This window comes from Bufo gargarizans, chromosome 8 (genome assembly GCF_014858855.1).
Source record: "Bufo gargarizans isolate SCDJY-AF-19 chromosome 8, ASM1485885v1, whole genome shotgun sequence".
NCBI classification, from domain to species: domain Eukaryota; kingdom Metazoa; phylum Chordata; class Amphibia; order Anura; family Bufonidae; genus Bufo; species Bufo gargarizans.
Window position 1 is genome coordinate 45096212 of NC_058087.1, and position 16648 is coordinate 45112859.

The 16648-nt window shown below is 43.4% G+C and overlaps 1 protein-coding gene across 1 annotated transcript in view; it reads left to right on the forward strand.

The window, feature by feature from the left end:
• ITPRID2 (ITPR interacting domain containing 2) overlaps window positions 1-16648 on the forward strand; it is a 72147-nt gene that overhangs the window by 33401 nt on the left and 22098 nt on the right. Inside the window, 1 exon segment of the mRNA XM_044303653.1 lies at window positions 2317-2987. Within this exon segment, the coding sequence (XP_044159588.1) occupies window positions 2317-2987 (671 nt within the window).

Below are 16648 nucleotides of genomic sequence, written 5' to 3' on the forward strand. Positions count from 1 at the left end.
GCATATCGCTAGGATATGCCCCCATTGTCTTATAGGTGCGGGGACGGGAACGGAGCCCCACAAGTGAAGGAGGGCGCACTGCGCATGCGTTGCCGCCCCTCCATTCATTTTGTATGGGGCTAGCGAAAATAGCCGAGCGCTGGCTCTGCTTTTTCTGTCGGACCCTCAGAAACGAATGGGAGCTGGGCCCGCACATGACCGGTACGCTCCCATTCACTTCCATTGGGAACCAGCTTGGTGGTGGCCGGATCAGAGTCTTCCAGCCACCACCTTGCGAGGCTCCGTTCTCGATATAGATGCCGGTCCCAGCAGTGGGACCAGCACCTATAAGACAATGGGGGCATATCCTAGCGATTATGCCCCAATTGTCTATGATGAGACAACCCCTTTAAGGCTAGAATAAACGGAGTAGTAGAGAAAATAAAATAACATATTTTGTAGCAAAGGAACTTGTATTGATCTTTCTGTTTTGGCATTTCAAGTATTTTAAAAACCCCATATATCACCCTAGTAAGAACTGTGAAAAAGTATTCAAAATGGCTTTTAGGAAGTTTGTTAGCCTTTTTAGGTGTTTTGCAGGATTTAAACATTTATTTTTCTTGTAGATTTTAAATGGAAAGCAAAAATTATTTATTAACAAGAAGTAGTTAAGTAGTTTGAGCTAAAAATGTTTCATTTTTATAAAGGTGGAGAAAAAGCACTCCAAAATTGTTATGCAATTTTTCCTGAGTACGGCAATATAACTTTATTCTGCAGGTTGACACAATTATGATACTAAAATGTGTGGTTTTTTTTGTTTTTTTTTTTCATGTTTGACTACTTTAGCATCATTAAATCATTTGTATTTTGCATTGCCATATTAAAAATCCAAACATTGTATTTTATTTTTTATTTTTTTTTGTTTAGTTTTTTTACATCAACATACGCTAGCTGTGTAAGGGTACTTTCATACTAACGTTTTTCTTTTCCGGCACGGAGTTCCGTCAAAAAGGGCTCAATGCCGGAAAATAACTGATCAGGTATATCCCCATGCATTCTGAATGGAGAGCAATCCGTTCAGGATGCATCAGGATGTCTTCAGTTCAGTCTTTTTGACTGATCAGGCAAAAGATAAAACCACAGCATGCTACAGTTTTATCTCCGGCCCAAAAACTGAAGACTTGCCTAAATGCTGGATCAGACATTTTTTTTCCATAGGAATGTATTAGTGCCATATCTGGCATTCAAAATACCAGAATGCCATACCCTGCATTCTGGTCTGCTGCATGCGCAGACCGAAAAAAAGGTGAAAAAAAATTAATGTTTGAAGGTACTTTCACACTTGCGGCAGGACGCATCCGGCAGGCTGTTCACCCTGTCAGATCCGTCCTTCCGCTGTTTCGACGGGGCGGCGCTCCGGCGCAGTACGGCAATTCGCGGTCAGAGGCCGCCGGACTAAAAAGTCGGACATGCAGGACTTTTTAGTCCGGCGGCCTTTCGCCGTGCACTTTACTGCGCCAGAGCGCCGCCCCCGTCCCCAAAATCATTGGTTACAGGAAATGTGCGTGTTTTATATATTTTTTTTTTGTCGTCCCACTTGGAATTTAAAGATACAGTGGTCTGATCGGCTGTTATAATATACTGCAATAGCCATCTATTGCTGTGTATTGTACCTGTCAGTTTTACAATGGTGCTTCGCTTTCCAGACCCTGTTTCTGGCAGGGCCTGATAGGCTTTAGTTACATGGCAGATTTGGAGGCCTTTGTAAGGCCTCCAGCTGCCATAGCAGCCGTCACATCGCAATGTGCCTGATTTGCTCCCTTTGTAACCTCCATCTAATGGTTTAAATGTCCAGGATCGGCGCTAGCACTGATATTGGCCGTTGCCGCAGGGTATTGGCTGTACAGTTACAGCTGACTCCCACTGTTGATGGTTGCTGCTCAGTTCCTGAGCCACAGCCATCTCTGCCCGTTAATGTACGTCATTGTGTACTAACCTTCAGTTTGCTATGTCATATATTTAAGGCATTGTGCAGGAAAGGATTAAATCTGCAATTTATGCAGATTGTTTTTACAGTGGATTTCTGTATGGTGACAGTCCACAGAAGAAAATTGTACATGGTTGCTGTTTCATGCAGTGTGTGTGTGTGTGTGTGTGTGTGTGTGTGTGTGTGTGTGTGTGTGTGTGTGTGTGTGTGTGTGTGTGTGTGTGTGTGTGTGTGTGTGTATATATATATGCATGTGTTGTATATACACACACATATTTTATTTTTTATTTTTTAATCATGGTATCTTTACATAAATTGAGATTTTCTGTTAATCTTTCTTTCTCCAACAGGTCGTTTTCGTCAAATTAAAGTCCTCACTGAGGTTGCAAACGCTTTTTCGTCATTGTACTCTCAAGTTTCTGGAACTCCACTCCAACAAATCGGCAGCTCTAAATCTTTAACTACTACTAGTGAATCCAAACCAGCACCTCTTACTAGGTCTTCTAGTCAGACTGCAGCTCGTCTCATGGAGACACTATCGAAACTTAATTTATGTGGGCCACGACCCTTAGGAGAAACTAACAATACTTCTCAGTCTCTGGAAGACAAAGGACCCAATGAAACTGGTAACGACGATGAATCGCGTAAAAGTGATCAGAAAGTACTGAAACCTTTCAAACCTCTTGCTACAGTTAAAGAGGAAGTGCCTAATTCTTCAGCCAACGACACCGGTTGTCTTGATGTGTCTGTCCTTCCGAAGGAAAATGGTGTTTCAGAGATGTTGGCTCATTCCAGCACCAATGGAGAGGAACGGCCTTCAACAGACCTAAATGAATGTGATATCTCTATTGTGGGCTCCCCTACTAATAAGGATTTGAGTGTATCTACTGATCAGGATTGTGAGCACTACCTACCAGAAAAAAATCCATCTACTTCTACACCAGAGAGGGAACTGTGTTTGACAAACCCTTCCATATCGGGCCTTCTAAAGCAGGATAAAGAATCTTTTGAGCTGGAAGAGGTATGCGTTAATATTATTTTTTAATTTTTTTTTGTTTTGTTTTTTTGTTACATAAAATTTAAAGGGTTGGCCGGTTTGTTATATTGATTAACTATCCTCAGGATACATCATCAATATCAGATCGACGGGGGGTCTGACTCCAGGCACTTTGCTGATCAGCTGTTTAGAAAGAACGCAGCGCTGCTTTCTCTTTACTGTTAACCTGCTCGCCATCGACTTCGCAGCGGTGAGTGGGTGTAATTGCAGGTCCTCCGTCCTATTCACTTAGCTGGTAATGTAACTATCCTGAGGATACAGGGTAGGATACTAGCCAACCCCTTTAGAAAGGAGTCTGTCAGCTCTTTCACCTATTAAACTACTGCCAGTGGACTGTAGAGCATACCTATATGTATTTTTTTATTTTTTTTCTCCGCCTTTCCTCCATTGGAAAGATTTATCTCTTTGCGTTGGAAAAAAGTCGCAAACCCCATGTTTGTGACTTTTGGAATGCCACTTAAAACAAATTTTGTCACAAGTGGCATTTCTGCGCCATCCTTTCCCCGTTGGGATCCTGACGAGGCCACATTTTATCTTCATTTGCCTTTTCATCTAACCTTTTCAGGTTCAAATGAATGCAGAAATCAACGTGGCTCAGAGTATGTGGCAGCTTTTGTCCAGCTTAAACTCGGCACTCGTGGCCAGATCCCATTACGGTTAATAGAGTTCGGAAGTGAACGGCAGTGTCCAGCTAGGCTGGATTTGGTGAAACAGCCAGATCAGTTAAATGGAGGTGTAAGCCTACACTTAGCGAGTGAATGATCCTTTGGTCAGTGATCTGCAGAGCGTGTCATCATCTCACTGTAGTAAATGATTCAGCACAACTATCAGCTCTGACAACTGACAAGCCAGTGAGGCAAAGGTAGAATGGCAGAGGATGGCACATTGACTTCTGCGTAGATAAGATTAAACTATAATCCTAAGGGTTTGAGTGCATGTTGTTACATGCTTTATGCTTGTTGCGTGTAGTGTTAAAGGTCATCAGTATCTGATCGGTGGGGGTCCGACACCCGGAACCCACTCTGTTCAGCTGTTTTGAGAAGGCAGGGGCGCTCCTGTGCTCACAAAGCACAGTGCCATACATTGAATAGCAGCTGTAAATGGTATCGTGCTTAGCCGCATTGCCTTCTCAAACAGCTGATCGTGTGTGTGTGTGTGTGTATATATATATATATATATATATAACACACACACACACACACACACAGGAATGTGGGCAGCACCACTGTCTGAACAGTACGGACGGAGTGCCAGCGGCTGAGTCGACGATCCACCTCCAAACGATATAGAATGAATGAACTCCAGCAGCACATCCAAGTCGTGAAGAAGTAAAAGAAACTTTAATCACCAAGCATGCATATAGATGTGTATTCGGACTGTGTGGATGAGATATAGATAGTGTGTGTGTGTATATATATATATATATATATATATATATATATATATATATATATATATATATATATATATATATATATTTATTTATTCTATATCTCATCGACACAGTCCGAATACACATCTGCAGCATAATTTGACCATTGGCATTTTAAATCTTCAGCATGTCAATTTTCCGCCACGTATCCTCACTGCAGATTTTACCCTCTACAATGCAGAGGGCGAGATCTGTCCATTACAATGGTGACATTGCTCTGTAGCTCCAGCTGCGCAGAACAGCTGATCATAGGGCTGCATGGTCTCTGATCCCCACCGATCAGCTAGTGATGGTCTTTCCAGAGGATAAGCCATCATTTTAGCAAAGGGTTAACAACCCTTTTTTCTCTGCAGGATTATCACCTTGGTTAGGCTACATTCACATCTCCGGCAGGTTGTTCCATCATAGAACAGTCTGACAGTTAACCAGATCTGGCATTGTCGAATACTGCCGTTCACTGCCAGACCCCATTGACTACTATGATCCGGCAGTTTCCTCCATGAATGCCAGGTTTTTACCAGACAAAAGCCGTTGCATGAACTGGTTTTTGTCCGGCCAAAACCCAGCACTCATGCCGAAAAGCAGCGGGATCCCATTATAGTCTCCGGGGTCCAGAGGTAAACTGCAGTATTCAGCAATGCCGGGTCTGGTAACTGGACATGTGAACGTAGCCTTTGACATTTTAATTTGATCCGGCACATGTGTGTGGGTGGAAATGATATCCTTGTGGGTATGAATTGCTTATCGCCCGCTGCCACCCACTTGTCTCCCTCCCCCTTAGTTCTGGGCATTGTTCTCCTTCTGTCTCGGCTCTTATCTGTACTTGCCAATACTCCGCCCTTCCTAAAAAAGCACAAGTGAGACTGTTTCATAATTGTGGTAAGTTTAGCTTCTGTTTTCTGGGACATTATCTCTCGTTAAATGTTAAGCACTTGAGTGAAGGGTGCACTTCATGTAATTGGAGAACGGCTCTAGGAAACTACAAACCAAGAGTGCGCTGGTCGGTGCACATAGCAGTACAGCGAGGGTCAGACCAAGCTTTATTCACATCCTGTAAGCTGGGATTGTAGCAAGCTGGGGATCTCATGTGCATCTCAGGGATACTTGCCTCTAGCAAGAGAAGCGTGTTCATGCAAGCTACCTTTTTCTTTAAAAAAAATATATTTTTTATTTTTTTATTTTTTTTTAAAGAACGTTTTTATGTCTAATTTTTTTACGTCATATGCCGTGAGTCCCATCGGCAGAACGTCGGCCTCCTGCTACTGGAGTAGGAGAAAAGGACGAGTGATTGTGCAGAGTGCTGCAGCCTTCATTGAATTCTGTGAGGAGTGACTGGAAGAAGCCGAGTGAAAGCTGCAAGAATAGGAACAGCGCCCCCAGTGGTAGGGCTTCCACCATTCAGACCTTTATGGTATAACCTGTTGAAGTCTATACAGAAAGATCAAAAAGTAAGATGCCAGTTGAGAATTTGTAAGCACGCTGGCTGCCTGCCTCTGAGGATTTGTCCTCAGCGGATGGCTGCAGTGAATGAGCTGTGTATAAACTAGTAACATTTTGGTTATATCCGCTATTCAACTACCCCTCACATGTGGGGACTATATGAAAATGCTATTCAGTCCAGAACTAGAATCCTCTTTAAAGGGGTTGTCCAGTCCCTTTAAAGTTTTAGATCAAAAGCTCAGGATGGTGTAAAAATAACAAACTACTACTTTCACATCTGCTTTTTTTTATTCAGGTTTTGAGATCCGGCAGAGAATCTAAAAACCTGAATTAAAAGGATCCGTTCCATTTAATACATCCTGATGGCTCAGTTTTGGCTGGATCCAGTTGTATTAAATACAAAAAAATTGATCAGGCACCATTGACTTGGGCTACTTTCACACTAGCGTTTTTGCTGGATCCGCCATGATGATAATACAACAGTCTGCATCCATTATAAACTGATCGGGTTGTATTATCTTTAAGATAGCCATTTCTATTGTGTCCGAGATAACTGATCCATCTCCATTCTCCAGTCATGACGGCTCAGTCTTGCTATGCATTCTTGTGCACTCCGTTTCGTTCAGTTTTGTTCCCATTGACAATGAATAGGGACAAAACTAAAGCGTTTTCATCCGCTATTGAGATCCTATGACGGATCTCAATAACGGAACTTGATGTGAAAGTTCACACTTGCGTTTTTGCTGGATCCGGCAGGGTTCAGCAAAAACTCTTCCGTTACTAATAATACAACAATCTGCATCCGTTATGTACGGATCCGGTTGTATTATCTTTAACATAGCCAAGATGGATCCGTCATGAACTCCATTGACTTGCATTGTGGGTCATGCCGGATCAGTCTTTCTACGCATCTCGGGACGGAAAGCAAACTGCAGGATGCTCTCTGGTATGAGAACGGAATGCATCTCAAAACCTGAATTAAAAACGCTGATGTGAAAGTAGTGTAAAATGGATCTTGCTGATCCCTTGCTGGATTTCCGGCCGGCGTCTGTCTCTTGGCCTCCTGCAATGATGCAGCAGACACCACTGAGGTCACAGGTGCAGCATGTCCATGTGGAGCTGTCATAGGTGGGAGGCTAGGTTACAGAGAACAGCAATGGACCCCGGTTACAGGGCATCCATAAGGTGCAGAGTTATTTTAGACCCTACAAGAGCCTGTTGGCCACAAATTTGAGGGCATTGGAGAACCCCTGGGTTTTTGATAAAAAATGATTTGCGGCAATGCAGACTTAGCAGAAATTGCCCTGGAAACTGTATTTTCATGCTGGTGCTTTCCTGGACATGTGTGTTCTGGGCAGTGTAGATTCACATTTTTACAGCCGCCTCCGTTTCAGTCACTGGCATGTACTGGAGGCCAGACTACCTGCCGCGTTAATTAAAAACTTTTGTTGCATGGTGCAATAAAACTGATGACTAGATCTCTCAGCTGTACCTAGACAGGATCACCCTGATTATATGCTTGTGTAAGGAGAGTAAGCAAACAGCGACTGACCTAGAACACCTCCTACGCAGTTGTGGCAAGGAAAAAATGTCTAAAGGGCAAAGAAAATCTAATGCACAATAGCTACTTTATAGAAGTGATGCTGAGCCTTTTTATTGTTTGAGCTTTTCAATTCTATTAAGGCTACTATCACACTTGTGGCAAAGGATTCCGGCAGGCAGTTCTGTCGCCGGAACTACCTGCCAGGATCCGTCAAAACGCATGCAAACTGATGGTATATGTCATACGGATCAGGATCCTGATCTGTACGACAAATGCATTAAAATGCCGGATCCGTCTCTCCGGTGTCATCAGAGAAAAAAACGATCCGGCATTTTTTGCAGTCTGAGCATGCGCAGACCGCAATGCCCGATCCGTTTTGCCGGAACACCTGGGGCTGGATCCGGCATTAATGCATGTCAATAGAAGAAGAAAAATGTCCGGCAAGTGTTTGGGACTGAGATAAACCCGTAGCATGCTGCGGTATTATCTCCGTCCTGAAAAGTCAAAAAGACTGAACTGAAGACATCCTGATGCATCCTTAACGGATTACTCTCCATTCAGAATGCATTAGGATAAAACTGATCAGTTATTTTCCGGTATAGAGCCCCTAGGACGGCACTCGATGCCGGGAGAAAAAAAAAAAAAACACTAGTGTGAATTGAAAATACCCTTAGTTACTGTTTGTTCATCTGTTTATTACTTGAGTGAAGTCTTGACCATTGATACCCAAGTAGAAGCCTAGGGGTTGGACTGCAAAACCTCAGGTGGTTTCTTGCATCTTGGACATTTGTGCGATCTGCACCTGGGCGCAGCAAGCTGTAGGAGTCTGTGCTAGTCTATTTGTACCTATGACACTGGCCGACCTGTTACTATGTGCACTTGGCAGCTAAAGGCACCTGTGTTAGTCCCATGTTCATATGTGCCCGCATTGCCGAGAAAAATCATGGTTTAATATATGCAAATGAGCGTCTAGGAGTTACGGGGGCGTTTCTTTTTTCATAGCCTGCAGAGGGTGCGTCAGTGGCCTGAGAGAGCAGAGCCTTTAGGAGTAAAGGTAATGCCCCCATTGCTCCTAGAGCCTCATTTGCATATATTAAACCATGGTCTTTCTCTGGCACATATGAACATGGGTCCAACACAGATTCCTTCAGCTGTCAAGCGCACATGTAACAGGTCAGCCAGTGTCATAGGGACAAATCTACTGACAGATGCCCTTTAGTGTAGTGTATATAATTATAATGTATATTTTGTTTTCTTTTGTGGGTGTTTTTAATAGTTAGTGTCTCTGGTTTTGGAAAGATCTTCTCTCGATGGATGTAGGTGTATTTAAAAATGCTGAGAGTTGTAGACCTTTTGTGTGGACGTGATGCAACCTCGCCAAATAACAGGAATTAGTGCCGACTCTGCATTCTGCTGGAGATGAAATACATACGGTTTCCATGTATACTAAACCTGACGAAACCAATGTCTGTGAAAGTGCTTAGTATGCAGAGTGTCCCCCGCACATGCCTTCCGTTTCTCTCCTCCATTCAGCTGAGGAATGAGGAACTCTCTGTATTTCTAGAGAATTTTGGTCACGCTTTATAGGGTCAGTTATGTGACAATCTGATGCCCGTCCCAAGTGGTTGTCTCGTGATTAAATATTTCCGGATAATCTTATGTAGCTCCAACATATACCGCAGAACTGTACAATTCAGACAGTACATGTGCGGGCAGAATCAGACAGTGTAACAATCGCAGCAAAAATTGGATCGAGGATCCTGCTCCCAAGAGCTTGCAATCTATGAGGAAATGAGGCTGGCACAAAAGAGTACATGTGTTATTTTTTTATTTTTGTTTTTTGTACAGTAGGGCGACCATCTTTTTATAAATAAAAAAAAAAAAAGGTAGTAAACATAAGACATCATGCACACGACTTTATATTTTGCGGTGTACAAATCGGAGATTCACAAAATACAGATACCGCTTGTGTGCATCACGCAGGTTCCCTGGGCTGAATTGTCAAAAACTCTATTTTTGTCAACAAAACAGGACAGGACATGTTCTATTTTTTTTATTTTATATATTTTGGTAGCAAGGACTTGCAGCTGCGAACAGTGCATAGTGTGCTGCCCCCATTGAACTGAATGGACCTGTATCTCTTTCCCCATATTTGGCAGATTAAAGTATGGTGATGCGCCTAAAGCTGCATTAACCAGTCACCTGCCAGCGTCTCTGTACAGATATGAAGCACGTGGAGTGTGGGGGTTATTGATCGGTAAAGTGATTGGGTTCAGAGGAATCATGTAGAGGGGGTGCCTTGAGAAGTGTCCTTAGGGAATGTGATGGGCATAGACAGATGTTTTTTTTTTTTTAAGAGCACACCTAAAACTGTGGCTATTGGGTGTTAAAGGAAAACTCTCACCAGGATCTTGGACTATTACAGTAGTAGTACTAAAGCTAAGAAGTCCAGATTGTGTTTTCTTGCTGCCCCATACCCCCCATTGTTAGTGCTCAAAGCTGTGCTGAAATACCCGGTCCGGACTGCTGTGCAGCCCTAACCTAATGGAAAGGACTCCTGTGTGCATTCATAGCAACCCTGACAATATATGTCAGTACAGCTTTAAATACGGACAGTGGCTGAACGGGGGCTGTAGAAAAAAAAAACCCTGTAATTTGCACTCTTTGGCTATATTACTATTCAGGTCTTACTGCAGATAATAGTCCAAGATCCTGGTGACAGATTCCTTTTAAAGGGCTCATGCACAGAACTGTAGTTTTTGGTCCACGTCCGATCTGCATTTTTTGTGGATCATATGCGGAACCATTCATTTCAATGGAGCCGCCGTCCACATCGGCATGTCCGTTCTTCGGCTCCGCAAAGAAAATAGAACATGTCCTATTGTCCATTTTGCAGACAAGAATAGGCCACTCTAATAGAGGGCTGGACGTGCCGATCCTGAAAATATAGAAAACACACATCCGGTAACCATGTTTTATGGACTGCAAAAATGGCTACTTTGGGGTAACCTAATTGGGGTAGCGCATTTCAGAGAATTGGTGCAGCTTGAGGCAAGTCTTGGAGATTGGAGAGGGAAGTTTGGGTTATGGAGGGTGCCTGTCTTGCCTCATTGGCAGAATGGAGAGCATGAGCAGGGTGGTAACTAGAGATGAGGCAAGATGTAGGGCATGCTGGACTGTGAAGAATTTCATGGGTGAGGGTAAGAAGTTTGACTTGTATACTGCAGTGGGTGGGCAGCCAATGCCATGTCAAGGTAGATTGTACTAACCATTCTTTTCAAATGATTTAAGAAAAGTTCCTGTCTGTAGCTATGCAGGATCCCTCAATGTCCACATAATACGGCCTCTGCAGATGGTCACACATGCTCAGTTGCACGCTACTTTTGCGCTCAGGCGGTGGAGTGATTCCTACTGTTGTGCAAACCATCCATTAAGGGCCCATTAGGTTATTGTTCAGAGAGGCAATCAAAAATAAAACACCAGGGGGTTTTCTGAGGTAAGAAGGGAATGGCAGTATCTATACACCGTGAACATAACTGGCTATTGCCCAAGTTGCTTGTGTGAGTTAATCCTCAAGACTGTGTGTGTGTCTTTGTACATTTTGACCTATTCCATTATCGAAAACTTTGTAAATGAATCATGTTGACAAGTAACATTGTCACATCACTGATTTACCAGGTAGCCATGTTGCTTCTCTTTGGGAGTTTGTTTTGTTGTTCAACTTGCATGTTTGTGAGAAGTGAGCTTCTTTGTATTTTTCCTTATACATGTTGGTTGGAGTGTTTCTCTACTTTTAGTTACTTCTGAACACTTTGAGGAGGTGTCCGTTGCATTTGTTTCTGCCTTTAGGGTACTTTCACACTTGCGTTAAAGTTTTCCGGTATTAAATTCCGTCCTAGGGGCTCAATACCGGAAAAAAAATGCTTCAGTTTTGTCCCAATGCATTCTGAATAGAGAGCATTCCGTTCAGTATGCATCAGGATGTCTTCAGTTCAGTCCATTTTACGGTATTTGGTGATGGACCATGTGATGATGGGAGTGACGTCACCACAGGTCCTTTTCCTGCACACAGCAAAAAAGAAGACAGAAGAGAAGCCGGGCTGCGCGAGCAAGTGGAATAAGGCGAGTAAAATTTTATTTTATTTTAACCCCTCCAGGGCTATCGTACTATGCATTCTGTATTAAGAATGCTATTATTTTCCCTTGTAACCATGTTATAAGGGAAAATGGCAATCTACCCAGCACCTAACCCGAACTTCTGTGAAGAAGTTCGGGTACAAAACATGCCGATTTTTCTCACGCGAGTGCAAAACGCATTACAATGTTTTGTACTCGCGCATTTCCCGCAACGCACCTGCCTCTTATCTGGGCAAAAAACATGACGCCTGTGTGAAAGAGGCCTTAAGGCTATGTTCACACGTGGCAGAACTGTCTTGTATTTACATGAGAATCTGAGGCTGACACTTCGACTTCCATCACAGATGTGTGGGGGTTTGTTCCATGGCTTTTCCATGCCAAATCTCTGAAGAATGAACATGATCTGTGCAGATGTTTTTTCTGCTGCACGTGAAGAGGCTATAAAATGCCTCGCTCGCTTGTATTGGATGTAGAACTGTAGTGGGTTTGACTATTTAGGCAAAGAATACTCCTCAAATTCCACATGTGTGAACGGGCCTCTGTGTGCATTAGGCCTCATGCACACGACCGTTTTTTTTTAAGGTCCGCAAAAACGGGGTCCGTAGGTCCGTGATCCGTGACCGTTTTTTCGTCCGTGGGTCTTCCTTGTTTTTTGGAGGATCCACGGACATGAAAAATGAAAAAAAAAAAAATCTAAGGCAAGTTTGCCATTGAAATGATGGGAAAAAACGGACACGGATCACGGACACGGATGCCAATCTTGTGTGCATCCGTGATTTTTCACGGACCCATTGACTTGAATGGGTCCGTGAACCGTTGGCCGTGAAAAAAATAGGACAGGTCCTATTTTTTTCACGGCCAGGAAACACGGATCACGGATGCGGCTGCCAAACGGTGCATTTTCAGATTTTTCCACAGACCCATTGAAAGTCAATGGGTCCGTGGAAAAAAACGGAAAACGGCACAACGGCCACGGATGCACACAACGGTCGTGTGCATGAGGCCTTAGGCCGAATCCACACGGCCGTGTTCCGCGGCCGAGATTGGTCCGTGGTGTGCCGGGCTGGATTCCTGTTCAGAGCAGGAGCGCACGGCGTCATTGGTTGCTATGACGCCGTGCGCTTCATGCAGCTGTGCGCTTCATGCCGCTGCTGCACTATATTAATACACTCGTATAGTGTATTACTGTAGTGTGCAGTGGCGGCATTAATCGCACGGCGTCATAGCAACCAATGACGCCGTGCGCTCCTGCTCTGAACAGGAATCCAGGCCGTGTTACCACGGACCGCTCTCGGTCGCGGAACATTCGGCCTTATATGCAGACTGATAATTGTGTTTAGTTTATGGGCATGTCGACTGTAAAAATACATTCTCGTCCAGTCCATAATTGCCTGTTTGTCACCAGCGTTCTTGTTCCACACTGACTGTTTTTTCTTCTCGGTGGTTATTGGATGTGTTTGTGTGTAAAAAAAAATTTTTGTTTTGTTTTTTGTCTTGGTGGTTGTTTTTATTGCACTTCTTTGGGAAAAGCTCGCTTTTGTCCTCAAGTTGTTGCTGTAAAAATGATGAGGGCATTGGTGACAGGAAACAGAAGTTTAGGTTGGTAGCCGACTTTTAAACAAAGGAAGACTTCTCACTTATTTCTGTGTATTTAATTTTTCCAGAAACTGTAAATGTCACTTGTTTTCCTATGGGTTTGGTCACTCAATGCCATGTGTTCCTTGCAGCATTAGATAAGCATACATTTCCTTTTTTAAATATATTGCCGAAAAAGTGGTGAAAACGTGTTGATGTCATAGGCTTGAAAATAAACCTACACAGAGCACAATGGGATCTACGTAAAAAGTCTGCAATTTTTTTAATATATATTTTTTTAAGTTATTGACTCTTAAGAACATAGTGCTATAATGAGCGCCACACACCATCAGCAGCAGGTGCAGTACACTGGCTGTTCATGTCGCTTCTCTAACAGGGGGTTCAGACCTGAGCGTTCTGAAACGAGCGCTCTGTATGCGCTATTGTACGGGCGTTTACAATCGCGCATACAGAGACAGGCGTTCACACATTGTCGTGCGTTCCCGAATATCTGTGTGTGGGAACGCGCGACAAACGCCCCAAAAAAAGCTCAAGAACTTGTTTGAGCGTCGGGCGTTTTACAGCGCGATCGTACGCGCTGTAAAACGCCCAGGTGAGAACCATTCCCATAGGGAATCATTGGTTTCTCCGTGTTGAGCGTTTTACAGCGCGTAGGAACGCGCTGTAAAACGCTCAGGTCTGAACTTGGGGTAAAGATCTATGTATGGCCTGCTGCTGTATGTATCAGTCATTGAGATCTGGTTCCTTGTATTTGATGTAAAACTGATTGGGGTCCTATCCATGCTCTGATATCTACTGTGCCATGTAATCTAATGATTTATAGACTTAAAGAGGTTTTCGAAGAGGTGTGTGTGTGTGTTTTGTTAGATCATTTTTATTGAGTTTTTTATTTTAGTGCATAGTGCAAAAGCATGGACATTCCAAAGAAAATAATGGCATTATACCACAAGTCAAATAGAACACCCAAACCTAACACCACCCCCACCCCCCCGAGCACAGCAGTAGGAGTATGTCATTGGTCTTCTTTTTGACCTTTATTAACCAAACCACAATTGGGCACCCATTCATTCTCTATAGGGCAGGAATGGATGTGGACAGCACAGTGTGTGGTATCCGCATTTCCGAAGTGCGCTTCCGGTCCGCGGCTTCAGAAAAAAATAGAACAAGTCCTATTCTCCGCAATTGCGGACAAGAATAGGCAGTTCCAAGGGGTTGCCGGCCAGGTGTATTGCGGATCCACAATACACTACGGATGTGTGAATGGACCCTAAATTACTATTACAATCCATAGAAAGTGTAAATCGGGGTGCCACTGCTCAATGTCTCCCCCACAGGTAATGGCTACCTAAGTGCCTTGTCATATGCACAGCATGCGTGGTGCTCAGTCCATAATACAAGTGCATGAAATCCATAGAAAGTAAGTAAAGAAAGGAGGGCGGCACGCACCACTGCTGTAATCTATTCCTTTATTCTTCATACAGAAACGGGTACAAACCATAGGGCTGGGGCCGACTTATTCCATCACAGAGCACCGCAGGCCGTTTAGCGCTACCGTGCTTCCTCGGGCCACTGACCTCATCGTGCAAGTCTGCGCTTCCTTTTAGCGTCACTACCTGTGGTCGTCATGGTGACCTCTGACGCTTATTAGGTGGGTTAAAAACAACATACACTATAGGCAAACAATTAGTTAGGTAAAACCATTTCATATAAAAACACTTGGGTCCTTTCTCTCATTCAGAAGGAGGGGACCCATGACAGACGTCCGAATAATCCATCTAGCTTCCTTTAGTAATAGTTCAGACTTTCTCCCTAGCAACATTAAGTTGATACCGGAACGACCTAAGAAGCCGACTTGGTATTTTGTGCCAAAGGTTCACAAATCGCTGTGAGGGATGGGATTCTTAACACTGAGAGCTATCAAAAACCCACTGCCACCAATTCTCCATTACATCGTGACAGTTTCCATCCGCCTGGCGTTTAAAAATCTGTTCCCTATGGCCAATTTCCTAGGCTGAAAAGAATTAACACCAAAGAGGGGTATATGAAGCAAGCCATAGGGTTAAAAGACGGGTTACTTAGAAGAGGGTATCCGGAAATAAGCGTAGAGATGGCCATGGGCAAAGTGGATCAATTTACACAGGATAATTTTATTTAAAAAAAACTGTGGAAATAATAGAAGCAATGAAAAAAGTGAGGGTAGGTTAGTGTTTCTTTACATTTAGTCCAGCAGCGGAGCTGATCAGACATGTAATTCAGAGCAACTGGGACGTACTAAGAAATGAGGAGAGTTTTGGAGACTATGCAATAAACCACTTTTAACCTTTAGGAAGTGCCACATAAGAGATTGGTGAGAGGTCGTCTTAGTGTAAGGAGAGCAAGCAACTGGTTAACAGATAAAAGACCCCGAGGGAATTACAGATGTGGCAATTGCTCATATTGCAGAAGTAGCTATGTAGTACATTTAGGGCTATGCCGCTGTGGGGCCTTTTTATATAGGCAAAACAATTAGACCCCTATATGAAAGGTTTAGAGAGCATATTAATTCGGTAAAAACAGGGAAGGGATGTCCCAGGTTAATCAATCATGTACAGACGTGGACAAAATTGTTGGTACCCTTTGGTCAATGAAAGAAAAAGTCACAATGGTCACAGAAATAACTTTAATCTGACAAAAGTAATAATAAATTAAAATTCTATAAATGTTAACCAATGAAAGTCAGACATTGTTTTTCAACCATGCTTCAACAGAATTATGTAAAAAAATAAACTCATGAAACAGGCATGGACAAAAATGATGGTACCCCTAACTTAATATTTTGTTGCGCAACCTTTTGAGGCAATCACTGCAATCAAACGCTTCCTGTAACTGTCAATGAGACATCTGCACCTCTCAGCAGGTATTTTGGCCCACTCCTCATGAGCAAACTGCTCCAGTTGTGTCCGGTTTGAAGGGTGCCTTTTCCAGACTGCATGTTTCAGCTCCTTCCAAAGATGCTCAATAGGATTGAGGTCAGGGCTCATAGAAGGCCACTTTAGAATAGTCCAATTTTTTCCTCTTAGCCATTCTTGGGTGTTTTTAGCGGTGTGTTTTGGGTCATTGTCCTGTTGCAAGACCCATGACCTGCGACTGAGACCAAGCTTTCTGACACTGGCTAGTACATTTCTCTCTAGAATTCCTTGATAGTCTTGAGATTTCATTGTACCCTGCACAGATTCAAGACACCCTGTGCCAGACGCAGCAAAGCAGCCCCAGAACATAACAGAGCCTCCTCCATGTTTCACAGTAGGGACAGTGTTCTTTTCTTGATATGCTTCATTTTTTCGTCTGTGAACATACAGCTGATGTGCCTTGGCAAAAACTTCGATTTTTGTCTCATCTGTCCACAGGACATTCTCCCAGAAGCTTTGTGGCTTGTCAACATGTAGTTTGGCATATTCCAGTCTTGCTTTTTTATGATTCGTTTTCAACAATGGTGTC